Below are 16,794 nucleotides of genomic sequence, written 5' to 3'. Positions count from 1 at the left end.
TCAAAATGAGTGTAGGTACCTATATAAAATCACAGGTATTTATATAAAACACTGTTCTGCAGGCATCGACAATAAATTGAAAATACAAATTATTTATAAACCGTTTATGAAATACGTGTTCAAGATAATAATATTATTATATTGATATCGAAATCAAACGGTCAACTTCGTTTTGCCGGAAAATGAGGCGCCGAAATAAACTTGAGAGTTTCACCTTGAATAAAGACACCGATTAGCGGTGGCCAGTCCCTAAGATATCCAAATTTTCGTACTACACATATAATCCTATCAGTCGGTCAAATCTAAATTATTCCTAGATAAACACTAGTATACTATATACCATTTTTCACTACTATAGCTGATAATAATAAAAATAGCTACTCTCAATAACAATAACTATAATAAAAGTATAAGACGTAACAACACAAAATATTGTTTACTGTGTGTCTGTGTAGTAGATAATAATTAAAACGTGGTTTCGCAAAAAACCATTAAAATATAAAAAAAATGTGAAGATATAAAATTATACACAATAATATTATAAAGGTTTAATTTATTAGAATAACACACTTTGCAATTTTGTACTACACAAAGTGTGTGGTACTACACACAATTTTAGGGACTGGCGGTGGCCGATTTCGACAAATGATTTTCTCCAATGAATTAATAATCTTACACGAAGATACGAGGACTCACTGCCCAAACAATTTCAAAAACCTCAAACACTTCCAGGAGGGTGCACGAGTACACCACAAATATATATGAGGAATGTTCATTGTAATGAATCGTCCGTTATATATTCGTAATTGTATGAAACGTTCGGCAATCGGCGATGGGGTTGAATATAACTATTAATACTATCCTCTATATAAACACGGTTAAGGTTATGATAGTGACGTAACTAGGACCATTTTGTGGAGAGTGGATTATAATAATATATATTTTAAATAGTAAAAAAATCACACATTTATATCTTATATTAATTTATAATTTATAGGTAATGTTTATAATAATAATATGCCTCAATGTATTATCATGCTTATCATACACTATTGTCAGACTTCGCTGGATAATCTCAAACAGAAGAATCGAGATACTAAAATCAAGTTGCGAGGCAGGTGCTTTTAGTTTAGGGAAATGTTGAGAAAAAAATCAGGCAGAGTGACAATATTAGAGATACTTATTACTTACTCATATTTAGACAATATCACACCAGAAATAAGCAAACCGTAAATTAAAAACCAACCATATGTTAACGAGTTTTGGCGGTCGATGACGCGACTTATCAATATCTGAATAAATTATAATAGCGATTATTAAAAATCAAATAAAACAAAAACATGAACGGAGAGACATGTCTCGTTAGCCTCTCTTTTAACCTAACCGAAAACCCACCACACCCGTTTTCCAATGATTCCCGCTGCACAATTTACACGCCTGACAGAATGAGATTAATTCCATCTCGTCACATATTTATTTTTATATAGGTCATATTTGGATGTATTGGATCAACCAGCTACTAGTCCATTCTAAATATTATAAAAAAAAGATTTTGTCAAGTATGATATTACTATATAAATATAAAGTTATATTATTATACATTCACAATTGTGAAAAAATATTTTCTACAATATAATAAAACCAAATTATTTGTCCGTGTTCTAACTTCTAAGTGGGTAGACGTTGTCTGATATATTATATTCTCCAATATGATGCTTCACCACTGCTAAAATCTTTACCACAATAAGTTTACCTATAATAGAAAACACGCTATCTAATGTTTACAAGACATGTCTTAATCATTTTTTATACCAAAATAATGAACAAAAATACAAGTTAACCAAGAAAAAATATAAGGTTCTGAGTGGGGGGGGGGGGGGGTGATATAACACTCCTCATCGTAGTTTCGTCACTGGGTTATATTAAAATTGAAGTAAATACTTAGGCAAATGTGCGTGAACGTGAAATAGTTGCTTGGCGATATTGGAATTCGCCAAAAACGTACAACAGCTGACTGCAAAGGAATCGACCGTGGTTGAAATACCAAGTAGAAAGAAGTCGTGTAGATATATATATAGGTTCGACATTCGATAACAATTTGACGGACGTCGTACATAAGAACGGAACATCATTCCTTAAATTTTTTTATCCAACTGTGGTTTAACATAAAATCGAACTTCGGACTCGCCCCCGTATACCTACCTTTTATTTGCATATATATAGGTATATTATTTTTCTATTGGTTTTTCTCGTCATATATTAAAGCTGTGAGTGGTAAAAAAAACCTCATCGTTCCCCTAAACGGTATTGGTGGGTTGTATGAGGCACCACATACATGTAAATGTCACACCTGAAGGTAATTTAATGTGATAACATAAAACGCACGTTTTCACTTTGAAATTTCCTCCACTTAAACGGAGAATGGTGAACTCTTACAATAATATATAACCTTTCAAAAATAGTAGACACGAAAACTTCTATAAAAATATTTTAATGCATATATCTGCTGTATACTTATATTTGAGTATACATTTATATGCCCATTTTACATAATACGAGTACTCGTATACTCTATACAAACATTTGAAATTTAAAGTTAAATATAATGTTTTATTTAGTTAAGTTTAAGTTTGAAAAAAAAATTACAATGATTAAATAAAATAATAGGTATAATAAATATAATATAATATATATCATACTATATATTTAATGACAAAAAAGATTTTCATGAATGATTTAATTTTCTGAAATTGAACACTTGACACGAGATAGCGAACATATATAATAATTAATAGGTACACCTATATACATAACTATATAAGTTTAAAAAACGTTAAAAATCAAGAAAGTTTCAACGTTTTATTTTGACCGAGTCACTACATTTTCTATGGGTGAAGACCATTATTATTATGTCCATAACGGACCCGTGGACAACTGGTCTGGTCGATAACGTTTTTGGATATCTCATACGACCTTCCGTGTGCGAGGCTGTGCTGTAGTGTATAAATATCGGTCTTATATATTCTTCACACGCATATACCATCATCATATATATTATTTACATCTGCACCCGGCGTCTTCCGGCTATTCCTGTAATAATATTATGCGTATTTTGTTGAAAATAGGGGTGGTTGACGAGACATCTTGCAGAAAATCGGGTGACATCGGATCGATGACCGAATAAACAAATCTAATATAGAGCGGATATTGAACCGAATAGCTAATTTGAACACGGCTGTCTTACAATACGTAATAATAATCGAGAAGGAACAATTTTGATAATTTTCAAGTAATATAGGTAGGTACTTTATTATCTATTTATATTATATAAGCAAACGTCGAATAGTTATTGTGACATGCGAGATGTCTTAAAACCGCTCGTTGATATTTTTATGATATTTAAATGGTATATTATTATAAATTAAAATTAATAAACCCACTATTATCGGAATGTTTTATAAAAAAATGTATACAAATAATGACACGCAAAAGGAAGCTTTCAATCTTAAAACATGTTCAAACATGTTTATACACTCTCGTATCGTATATTATGTTCATTGTTCGGCATTCCAAATACCGGAGACCTAAGTATATACCTACCATATTTGGGCATTTTTTTTTAACTACAATGTTTATTTATCGATTTAGAGTTGTGTGATGTTTACGATTTTAACTATGATACCTATATATATATATATATTATAATGAATCGCTATATAACGATAATACATCGCGACTGCGATAGTTTCGAATATCATCACTTTATTCGATTACTTTTATATTGGTCTCGAATCAGATGACCCGATTTTCTTATTAACTATGATCATTGTTGTTTTCAACGGCATATTGACATAATATAGTTATAGCGACATTTAAACACAGCTGAACGAATGTTTGTGGACGAGATACGTCACATTGCAGTCTATATAAGTATATAACTGCAATGTACATATTTTATAGATATACAAATAAAATATATATATACAGGGTGATTCACCAAGCCTGCTCACTCCCTTTTCCTGTTTCAATAATGCAGTTATTCAAAATCTAATTTCTTGTATTTTCAAATATGCAACTATTTAGCGGATAATTTTTCTAAAAATTGTAATATGTATCAAAATCAAAATTCGAACGAATAGTTTTTGAGTTAGGTATTTAACTTTGGATACTAAAAATATTAGGTCCATGATAATGGGTTAGGAAGATATGGAGCCTACATGGTAGTTTCTACATTTTAATAATGTATATCAATAAATATATTTATAAACACCATCACGTCCGTCAGAAAAATTGCGAATTAAAGCAAAAATGTGAAAACTTTATTGATTAGTTGGGCCCCACTCCGAGTTCACCATCATTGAAAATAAACGTCTACTATATGTATGTAGCTATTATAAAACCGATTTGAACTTATGGCATTTAACAGTGGGGTTGTGCCAGTAAGGCTAACATCGGCGTAATACTACGCTGTCAAAACTTTGCCCTTCGCGGACTATCCATGTAGTTTACCGGTTTGAAAGAATAACATTGCAATATTTATCGTGCTATGAATATATTATAATGATGCTGCCTACAATAGCAGACAAAATCCAAAGGTTTGCTAGCAAATACGACACGAGGTTCGATCACTATGTCAATCCAACTATTAGACAACTCTAACGACACCAGACGTCTAAACCGTTAGAAACCATAAGACTTATCTATAAATATTTGAATGATTGAAAAAATATTGAATATTGAAGTGAGTACTTATATCAATGTTTTCAAAAAAATTATCCACTAAATATAGTTTACATTAAAAACGAGAGAGGGGTTTTCATTTAAAAAAAAAACAGAAACTTGACGTATTGCCACAAGACACTCTTTAAGTAGTACAAAGAATCTCAAGAATTTGAAAATACGGTCTTAATGTATATTTAAAAATCCAGAAATCAGAATTTGAATTAATTCATTATTAAATGAAAAATAAGGGCAAGCACTGAGCATGCTTGGTGAATCGCTCTGTATATAGAAAGACACAAATATTATAAAGCTCCTGAAATGTTATTCTAGCGACTAGACCGAGAATAGATTTTAGCTGGAATTCCGTGAATATATTATAACAGTTACACTAAAACTGAATGCGCCAGAAAAGTTTGAAAAACTTTTTAGTTCAAATCTCAAACACAACTGTTTTTGTGTTGATTTAAGTATTTTTTTACGACAAAGTAAACATATTATATTATATACGTGTTAGACTATTTGTATACTAACCATATATTGTGTGCCTAAAGAATTAAAATAGCGCTGTTGTGCACGCATCCGTGATTCGTGAAGTAAGGATGATTTTTTTTTTAATAATAAATTACAAGTTGAATACCAAAAGATCTAACAACTTTTAAAAACAAAAGATGAATATAAAAAAAAAATTATAATTAATTTTCTAAAAGTTTGAAGAGACATTTCCTTTTAAAAATAAGTTCTAACTGTCGTTCCTCACTGGTGGTTGTAATGTAACAGTTTTAAACTTAATTTTTAGATTTATAAAACACGATTTGTCAACCAACACCTATATAATTATGACGATATGTATAAAAACGAATATTTATATTACATATTCAAATCAATTAAAACAAACCAAACCACAAATAAATAATTATATAGTTATTAAAAACACAATACAAAAATTATATTAATTGTGATAGAACTATAACCAGTTAGATTAGATTAGATGCTGAAATGTAAAATATTATCGAGCTTTATCGATTTGTTACATTGACTCAAATATATTTATATATCGTATGTGTGTATAAAATGTAATAATTTGTAGGTATGGACAATAAATAAATGTTTTGAACAAAAGTTTTCATTAATTAATAAACATCATGTTCCCTAAAAACAATTTTTTTTAAACAAAAGTTCCAAAAAGTTTATTTATTTATGATTATTTATTGATACACAGACATAAATTAATTACATATTTGTATTAAACTTTTCGTTTCTCGACATTGAATATTGATACTCTTATTTTTAGAGTCTATTAGTCTAATAAAGATTCAAGTGGACGACGAGGTGGACTCTATAGTCTATAGGGGTAAAAACTTTAGAAAATTAATAAATTAATTTTAATTTTATACTTCAAAGTCCAAAGCATAATATTTGTCTGAGTATTTTGAACAAGACAAGTGTTAATTAGTTAATTATACGTATTTATAGTTGGAGCGAAGTTGTGTGATGCTGGAGTTCTCCGAAAAGGGTTGGTCTACTATAGAGCATTACACTATTACACGATGTCTCCGTTCATAAAAACTTTAGAAACTTAGAAAAAATACTTTCAAAAAACGTTTCGACTTTTCGAGATAATCATATACTATTAATTGAAAATTACTCACTAAATATAAATTTTTTCGGTTGAAATTATATTGCGTATTGTGAACATTGTCGGTGAGCGGTTCTACATCACTCAATAAGGCACGGCTTACCAATTTACGCATAACCTGCATATTATTATTATTGTATTTGATAGGTACGGTTACCTCGGTATAGGGTTTTAAATATTTATACTATATCCTGTTGCAGCGATTTCCAAAGTGTGTTCTTCGGATCTGAGGGTTCCGTGGGACAATTTGAAGGGTTCCGCCAGATGTATGTGAACATTGAGAAAACGATTTGATATTATACTTGGAAGAAAAAGTTCACCTAAATTTACAAATATAATATTGCTATAAAACATTCGTTTTACAGATATTGGGGTTCCACGAAACACGAAACTTTTTACAAAGGATGCCGCGAGGTAGTAAAAGTTTGGGAACCGCTGCACTATAATAATTGTACCTACCAATTCATTTCGGATTTTTCGATACTCATACGGCTGTATTGGTTTATCATGTCATCACGACGTTCGTAATATCATTGAACATTATTCATACAACAAGTCTATTGTTATACACATATATAATATTATTGTGGCGATTATGGCATTAGGATTAAGTCATTCCCTCGTGAACATAATAATATAACAGTACCTATATCACGCAAACGCAGTAATACTGTGCGCTCGATAGATATCCGATAAGCGATCGTGTGGGATTAATGTTAGATATTAGATTAATCCACGAATATTCATATTCGTATTTGAATAATATTATATTGTTGTTTTCGACAGAAACTGAAATCGGAAGTTTTTAAATTACTCGCATAGACATATTACAATAGACACATAATTATATAGGTACAACCTGTGGGCTGTGACCCGCGTATTCGATCGATAGTCGATACACATCTAATAATATTTATGCCTATACAGTATAGACCTGCAAGGGCCGTACATTTTCGGCCCGGTCCGGCCCAGTCCAAAAAATATTGTGAAAAAAAGCCCTGGCCCGGTCTGAAAATGACGCTAAGCTCGTAAAAAGCCCGGTCCAGTCCATAAATTGTATCCTCAAGCCCGGCCCGGTCCAAAAAATATTGTGGAAAAAAATATAATATTATTATGGCATATAAATAGTTTTATTATACCCGCCAATCAATATATTATTATATACCAACTCCGGTTTTATCATTATTATTTATTATTTTAAATTGTGATTATTTATCGTCGAAGAAAAATTCTTAAAAAGCCCGGTTCAATCCTTGATTTATTATTCGAAGTCCAGCCTGGCCCGGCCTGAAAAATTGTACAAAAAAAAGCCCAGGCCCGGTCCGGAATAAAATTCCAAGACTTAAAAAAGCCCAGTCCAACCCCTGATTTATTATTCGAAGTCCAGCCCGGCCCGGCCCGAAAAATTGTACAAAAAAATGTCCAGGCCAGGAATAAAATTCCAAGACTTAAAAAGCCCGGTCCAACCCTTTATTTTATTTCAAAGGCCCAGCCCGGTCCAATTTCCCTACAGACCGGGCTTTTTAAGGACTTTAATACACTGGGAGATACTTTTTATCCCAGAAAACACTTGTAATTCTTTAACCTAATCACATTTTTAACATTTTGCCAACGATAAATGAGGATAATATATGTTTAACCGTTATTACTCCTAAAACTAACCTAACCAAAACTAGGTAATATCACAGAGTGGATTTTATTTAACCATTTCTAAAGGTCTCGCTATATTCTTGCTATACCTATACATATTAATATACATACCTATATACGAATTGTCATTATTAGGAAATCAGTCGTCAACGAAAATAAAAATAAAATAATTTTTTTCTTTGTAAAATTGGGTGTGAATAAGTTATAAAGTAATAAAATGATTCGTATCTATGTTTACAATCGTTTTACATTTCTCGTCCTCAGTAGGCAATTTTACCGAAACGAATCAAAGATTCGGTTCACCGTAAAAAAAAGGTTACGGACCCCTGGGTCAATGGATACAAAATATGGACCCTGTTTAATATATATATAAATATATTTATCCTATACGGGCATCTTGTTGACGCCAAGATTAGTGTTACACAAGTCATAATAGATTTTCCCGGACAACACGTCATTATTATAATATTATATCTACACGCGCGCAGTATATTATTATATCTACAATGACCGTGTGCAAAGAATCATATTACTGCAATAATTGAATCGTGAACAAATCACATATTATATCGTTATTTATCCATCTATATATATATATATATAAAGCCATAAAGGAATGTTAGTAAGCCCCTTTGTCCTCTATAGACTCAGAAACTACTGGGCCGCGTTTTCAATAAAAGTTATATTAATAGATTCCTAGAGAAACCCTTATTCATTCAACCCCTATATGTACCATTGTACCCCTATGAGTGGTTCACACATGCATTTCATTTTTACCACCCAAATCGAATATTTTTTCTTTATTTAAATGATTGCTATTGGTTATAGATTATAAAATTGTTTACAAATATATTTAAAAAAAAAAAAAACATTTCATGAAATCAAATACTTATGAACTAGTCAGAACTACACAAATACACAATTACAATGATTACATTATGATTTACTTTCTTAATTACTGAAATATTTTTGATGTAAACACGTAAATAAGACGAATTTCAATTTTAACGATATTGGACGTTTGTCGGTTTTTAATCATTCGTTGAATTTTTCTCCAGTTGTTTTGTGTTTACATTAACAATGTGTCCAGTATGAAGAAGTGGAAAATCATCGAATTAGTCATTGTATTTGGGTTTGTATTTTATAAGTAGGTATCTATATTTTAAACTGAAGGAAAACGGAAAACGATAGAAACAACTGAAATATAGATAAATTTTAACTCAGGCGAAGTATGTCAATACAGCTAGTATATTATATAATATATACCGGGTGATTATTTTGTCATGGAACACTCATTATTTCAAAAAGTATACATGATTTTGAATAAAAAATGTATAAATAAGTTTAAATAAAAATAAATGTAAGCTTAAATTAGCGGTGTGGATTGGTACGCGGTTACTTCGTAAAATGTTGGTCCTCTACTCCGCTCAACTAAACTTTTAATACTTATAAGTTATAACTCATAAACTAGGCACTCATTTTTATGCATCGAAATACTTAGAAAAATATTCTGCTTTCGAAGATGAAATTAAAACTATGTTGTAATTCAAAAGAGTAAAAAATAAAAAATAAAAAATTATAAGGATAAAAAATATATATATATAAAAAAATGCTGTTTTGTAACGATTTGAAACCAAATAAAAAAAAAAATTCCGAATAATGAGGGTCTTAAATAAATCACCCGGTACCTACACATACGCTTACATTGTATAGCGTAAAATGTATATACATACCTTATATATATTTTAATATACGCTGTATGCACAGTGCACACACATATAATACAATATATAATATGCATACGAATTGTTTACAATCAAGAATAAAATAAAATATATAAAATTCATGAAATTATAATAAAATAAAATAACATCATATTCTTAAATCCTTACGTCCTTACGTCGAGCTTTTTGGTTGGCAAATATATTATACACTAATTAAATCTGACTCAATTGTTAAAACTGTCGAAGTAGAGTTTAAACGTTCTTCGGTTATTTTGTATCTTACCCAATGTTATAATTTAATTCTTTTTAGAACTGAAAAATACCTCACTGTTGACTGTTGAACAATTGACTGCCGAGGAATATGATGATGTCGGCGCACCATTTGCTTTCTCTATCTGACCGACGGGTATAGTGTTGGGAATGTTCCTTTTACAAAGGAACTCGTTCCCGTTCCTCCTTTATGTTGCGAAAAAAAGAACGCGTTGCCGTTCCTTTACAGGTTTTTTATAATCTGAACTCAATGGTATTTTTTCTTAAGGAGTTTTTAAGGATCACCGATTTTTAACAAAATTGATTTGTTTTTTTTTGATAATTTAAAAATTGTAAAGCTTACACTTGACATTTTCATCGAATAATTATGGTGCAACTTTCTCCAATAACTGAAGTTTTATTATTTTCAGTGACGGCTCGTGCTAAGGCGCGACAATGCGACCGCACTCCCTATGTACATTTTAAAATAAAATGATATTCGCAATTATTAATTACTTCTTATATTATAATAACTAAATAGGAATCATAATGGTCTATATTTCTTTCAAAACAACTTAAATGTTTCAAATTTGTATTGGAAAATATTAATATTTAATAAAATTATTATCTCAATTCGACCAGTATTCCAATTCGATAAGAATAATCTAAAAATTAAACAAAGGCTGAGCGACCAACTACGCCTGTAACGTGGGTCGCGTGTGTACTGTATTGTGCGTGCGGCGGTTATATCATAATAATATAAAAAATAATAATATTAAGAACGGCCCTGGCGAAGAGACTATATAATATGTGCGATAATTCTCATAGCACATTTTTGTATTGTTAATCGTACATTTTTATTGTATCTACATCCGACGAGCATAAGTGCAATTTGTGGACGTCAACGACGGAGACCGGCTAGACTAAGTTATATAAATAATTGTAGTACTATAATTTTCGTCGTACATTTTTGACGGCGACTTTTCACTTTTGTATTTACAGCGCGACGAGTTCGATATTTACGTCTAATAGTTAAAGTCTGACAGCGTCTGATAGCTAAAGAAATTCCGACCGACAGCAATGACTGTGAAGTGCTTGTTATCCATATCAGATCTCCTCCCTATTCTATAGACACAAAATCATTACTCGTAGTTTTCCGCGTTAGGTTAGTCGGAATAATAAATTGTCAATAGAATATTATAGAAGCGGAGAACTACGCGATAGACATGGCAAGGGTGGTATGCGTATCACAGAGTTGGATCATATACCTATTTATTTAGTCATGATATTATTTTTATTATTATTATTTAAGATCTGTATTTTTGCCTTCAAAGTATATTGTAGTTTGTACGTGGCGTGTAAATTAAGCAGGTTAGGTTAGGTTATTACAGGTAAAAATTATTTATTTTTATTTCCAATTTTTTTTTGTTTTTTTGTTTACGACGATGAATTCCATTCAAGAATTGATTAAATTAAAATTTACGTCCTAGTCGTTCGAAAAAAAAAGAAACAAAATCACAAGGAAGACCATTGTCTACTTCATTCTATTTAACCCAGGACAATTCAACTAAAATAGATAGTGGCGTGGGGCTACTACCACTATTATCGTACTACCATATCAAACTACTACGAGCCGCCACTGATTATTTTGACTAAAAACTCACTCCTTCACTCAGAACGATTTTATTATTTAATATGTATTTAAATATACCCACGGTACCTAGATTGCTCGTGATAAAAATAGAAATGTTGGGATTGTTGGGTTCATCACTAGGAAATGCCAACAAACGATTACAAAAATTCATTAGTAAATGTATAACCGAGCTCTTCTTTGTAGTAGTTTTATATCGATATTTATATTATAATATAAATACATGAATCTATTGTGTCATATAGGTAGGTATTCGCATGCACAAGTCTGTATTTGCTGCTAACTATCATAGCGGCATAGCGCATAACACTTTACGGTGGTGACTCCATAACATCGCAAAAACATAAATTCAAAAAATACAAAAATCAAAAATTTTATTTAAAACGCTACTCTATTATAGCCCCTAGGCCAATGCTTCCCCTTGCTCCCCTCTCTAAATACGTCACTACATAATAAATATTTATAAAAAACAAAATTATGATATCTATACCAACAATATATAGGGGACGATTCCTATATTATATATTTTAATATTGGTGGTTACGGATCGACGATCGTTGGTTGTATATTATAATATTGTGCGTATGTGTACAATGTACATTTATTTTAATAACCTGCACCGTTCTAAACGGTTGTAGTATGTATAATACTAAATTAGCGTAATGTTTTGGTATATTAATGCAAATGTTACGTTATTAGTCAACGGAGCAAGATTAATGAGATCCAATTTGGTGGCGAAACCGTAAATAATTACGATGACGTATTACAGTCGATTCAATATAAATACGTACTGCAATAATAATACCTAATTATTATAACCACGTTCCCCGCAAGATAATCTCGCGTGTGTGTTTATATACTTATAACCACGGTATTTGCGACACGGATTGGTGTATTATGATAATATATAATATATTATATATTATATAAATATGTCACCCCAACGTAGTTTGTGTACGAGATACCATATACCATCCTTTGGCATTTCGAATATGGATCAAACAACGCGTGATCTGTTTGATTTATTGTTTTCGTGTATTCACTGACAATAATATTATATAATGATATCATAATAATACCTACACCATTTAATATTATATTATAATAATATTATGTAGGCAAACTCGTTAAAGCTCGTTAACCAACAGCAGCAAAACAATGGACATAGAAATTGTGTAAACACAAGCATAATATAATATCATAATACTACACCCTCAACATCTCTCGTTACCGCAATAATAATAATAATATAGCCGTACGCACGTACTCGTTATGGATTTATTATTAAATATTATTATTAGTGTTGTTAGTAAAGCGCACTCACGATGAAAATGTCTTTTTTTTACTGTGTTTTGCCGGCGTCTGGCTTGCACCATTCCGTAGACGACGGTTGCCAAGCTGCTGATCTGACTGGACTGCCGACTCAGGCTGTTCGCCACTGCTCCCTTTTTGCCCACCACGAAGTACGTTTTCATCTCTCCCTTGCCCTTGACCGCGATCGAGCCCCGGAACTCCGTCTCGTAACCCCGGTCCATTAGGATCTACACCGATGATGATAATATTATATTATGTATTAACAACAATATTATAATATAATAATATAAGGACAACAATGTTCGTGGACGCGTCAATATAATAAATTATAGATTCATATATAGGTACATTATGTATATGCATAGGCACAAATAGGGGGGGGGCTTTAGGAGCTAAGCCCCCCAAAATGTCCATAGCCCTCCAAACATTTCCTACATTATTTGTTTTAAGCTTATTCAATATTATCAAAGTAAGGCTTTAGCCCCCCAAATTCCAAACGCTATTTGTGCTTATGTGTATAATGTATACATGTAAATGGATCGAAAATCGATTGTAATTCTTTAATATTTAGACACATATTTTAAATGATAAAATGAAAACGTTTATAATAATATGTTATGCGTATGAGTAAAGGTACCGCCACAATGTATATTATAATGGATTTAACCGGACTGGCTGTACCGTTCTTCAATATGCAATTATCGTATAAACTGCTGTTATGATATTATTTAGTTATATTAATAATAATAAGAATATTATTATACCAACGAAGACGTATTGTTCATGGCGCTCTACCGTTTGGTTGTATCTACTACCAAAAGTGAAATTATATTGTTTCTCGACGCGTTGATCAAATGTCAGGCATATACCTTGATCTGACATATTGTATTACGTGAAATGTAATTTTCCGGTAATAAACTATATCGTATGTGTATAATATTCTATATATTACTACTATATTATACATTTATGCGTATAATATATTATTATAATATTATATTATAGTTAACACGCATTCAAAACATTAACAATTTAATAATAATGTCTTAACGATGTATTGCGTGTGCGTGACATATACCACGCGGGACAATTTTACATATTATATTATATCAAAATGTATCAAACGACACAAATCCTAACAAACGATTTTGCAAAATATAAGGATTATTTCGATAATGGCTGTACACGTACCTGCCTGTATCGTGGGGGTTGCGCGTTTACCTCCTCGATATAGATAGTGAATTTCTGCGTGTGACGACGACGACCTGGCCGTTTATTATCGAAAGAAAAATAACGTTTAAAGTTTAAAGTGTCCGACAGAAGAATATGTTTACATAAATTTGAAATTTATCGATGGTATTATATTATTATATTATAATTCGAGCGTTTTTCTGAATAACGCGTATCTATATACCCGCCATACGCGATGTCTTTATAATAATATGATGTAACGCGCGCCACACCGTAGTTCAATAAAGTGAATTATTTTGTTTATTCCGGCGGATCTGGTTGGTCATCTAAAAGGATATACTTATACACGTTACCTCTCAATATTATACTATTTTATTTTCAAAATCGATCCGTAGTATCCAATTTTTATTTAAAAACTAAATATCATGAATAATGCATGAACGCACGTGTGTACCTACCTATATATATTTCGTAGTTTACCTACCATGTTATATATTATATTATTCTCCGATACAAGCTTAAAAATTTTTATCGTACTTGTGTGTTTTTATTTTGTTTAAAAATGTTACGAAACAACCTTCACAAACAGGTAATATAGTTCATAAAACTTTCACATGAACAATCAATTAAAATAAAAAAAGTGGGATACAGTAGTTGTGCTGGTTACAACTGCGCAAGAAAGGGTATTTTGAACTTGGAAAACGATTCCAAGCAATCTAAGTAGATCTCGGTTAAACCTAACAAAAAAGGTCAAGATTTCGTTCTAGCATCATGGCTAGGTACTTGAATATATTATTTTTACTGTTTTCTCATAAATTATATAGATTAGTCTGATAAATATTCTATTAAAAAGATTTTCTAAAGTTAAATTTGTATGTATACATAGGTACATAGTTTCTAATGTATAAGTTTTTAGGAAACTTACCATTGTTGAGCAAAATACACAACTAAATTCACGCATGTGTGATGAAAAGGGACCTAGACTGTTAGATGAGTTGTGTATTAAATACGCAGAACTACGTATATGTGCATGAAGTATGATTTACTCGTATAAAAGTTTTGATGCAATTATATAGAGATGCCTCTATAGTAGGTTTTAATTATTATTTTTTTTGTTCAAGGTACAATAATTTAACGATATTAGTATTACTCTATACACCTACATCTGACGTAGGTTTGTGGATTGATATTAATATATAATATGATGGGCGCATATATATCATGTTTTCTTTAGTAATTGATTATGTAGTATAAATTGTTGTCGTAATCCTGCCAAACATGCAGTGTACAGAATATAAAATGTCTAATCATAGACACCAATAATTTGTAATTTATTGTACCTATGTTTGAAAAATATCATTTAACAACGCAATATGTTTATGCTTTTGGACGTAATTCGTAGAATTCATTATAACTTACCTATAACGGCTTTTATAACACATACTATTATATTGAGCATTGACGTCGATAGATACGAATTATAATATTCCAGCTTTTGAAAAAGACACAAAACAACCCCCGGACATAAACTTTGATCATTATTATATAGCAGACGCGCCGAAGACAAAAACAGAATAATATTAAATAAATTCGAATAACGAAAAGCGGCGCCGATACGGAAGTATACAATTTTTTTTTTTAAACGCCGTCCGCGTAGCAGCGTCACAATTAATTCGATTTCACGTTTCTTCTTACCTTGGCCGTGCTCTCGGGTACTTGTATCCGGCCCATAGTGCCCGTGGAATCCATCCTGGAAGCCTCGTTCACGGTGTTTCCCCATATGTCGTACACGGGTTTCCGCGCTCCGATGACTCCGCCCACTAGGGCACCGCAGCTTATTCCTGTCGCACACGAATCGATCGAAATAAATAACGTGGATCAAAGGTCAAAGGATGTAATAAATATAATATACGTGTGATTGATGTGTCTACAGAATTAATATTTTATTCTTTTATTTTTTAATTTATAATCATCCACACCGTTTGCATTGATTTTGCACAACGCTTTGGTAGTTTGTTATAATATTTTAAAGGTATATTATAGGGTGCCCTTCGCCGTGTGTTAATCCTCTACCTCCCCCCCCCTCTCGGACCATTGATATATACATAATATAATGCAATAATATGTGTATATGTATATAAGTACATTCGTATAAGTGTATAACCGCGGTCTACCGCGGTCTACCGCAGCTAAAAACTTTATAAATGTGGCTCGACTATACATATTTGTGCGACAGTTGGAAATTGATAACTAAACTTTTGAAATGTTCACGTCGCAATTAGTTCTAGAAAATTGGCCGTTTCAGATTTTTCTTAAACATTAGGCGTATATAGTTTATAAGTGAATGAAAAGTTACAATGAATTATAAATATTATAGAATAATAACTGCAGTTTTCCGGAAATAATTATAAAAATCGAATACTTTAAAAGTAAAAAAAAAAAGGTGGGTAAATGGATTTCACTCTGCTGTACAGTAAGTTACAAGTGGGTCACTGTAATGGATGGTGTTAAGATTGAATTCAATGATATAATATCATTGTATAAGAAAAACGATTCTGAGCGAAAACGGTCATTCAGCCTATGATATTACCAAGTATATTTGATGATATTATTGTGAATAAAGTAATTTATATATAACCTATTTACGTGGAGCCTTG

General features: G+C 31.3%; 1 protein-coding gene across 6 annotated transcripts in view; it reads right to left on the bottom strand.

The window, feature by feature from the left end:
- LOC132948482 (adenylyl cyclase 78C) overlaps positions 1-16,794 on the bottom strand; it is a 169,487-nt gene that overhangs the window by 6,316 nt on the left and 146,377 nt on the right. For 3 of the 6 annotated variants that reach the window (XM_061018958.1, XM_061018959.1, XM_061018961.1), the window contains 2 exons: positions 15,833-15,978; positions 12,957-13,173 (listed from right to left, as the gene is read on the bottom strand). In XM_061018958.1, the coding sequence (XP_060874941.1) occupies positions 12,957-13,173; positions 15,833-15,978 (363 nt within the window). Of the gene's footprint in view, positions 1-2,761; positions 3,091-12,956; positions 13,174-15,832; positions 15,979-16,794 lie in introns of those variants that run through there. The other 3 variants (XM_061018962.1, XM_061018964.1, XM_061018963.1) reach the window with 3 other exon arrangements.

The sequence above is a fragment of the Metopolophium dirhodum genome, chromosome 7 (assembly GCF_019925205.1).
Source record: "Metopolophium dirhodum isolate CAU chromosome 7, ASM1992520v1, whole genome shotgun sequence".
NCBI classification, from domain to species: Eukaryota; Metazoa; Arthropoda; class Insecta; order Hemiptera; family Aphididae; genus Metopolophium; species Metopolophium dirhodum.
Note: the sequence above shows the minus strand (reverse complement) of the source record. Positions and strands in the feature narration are given on the sequence as shown.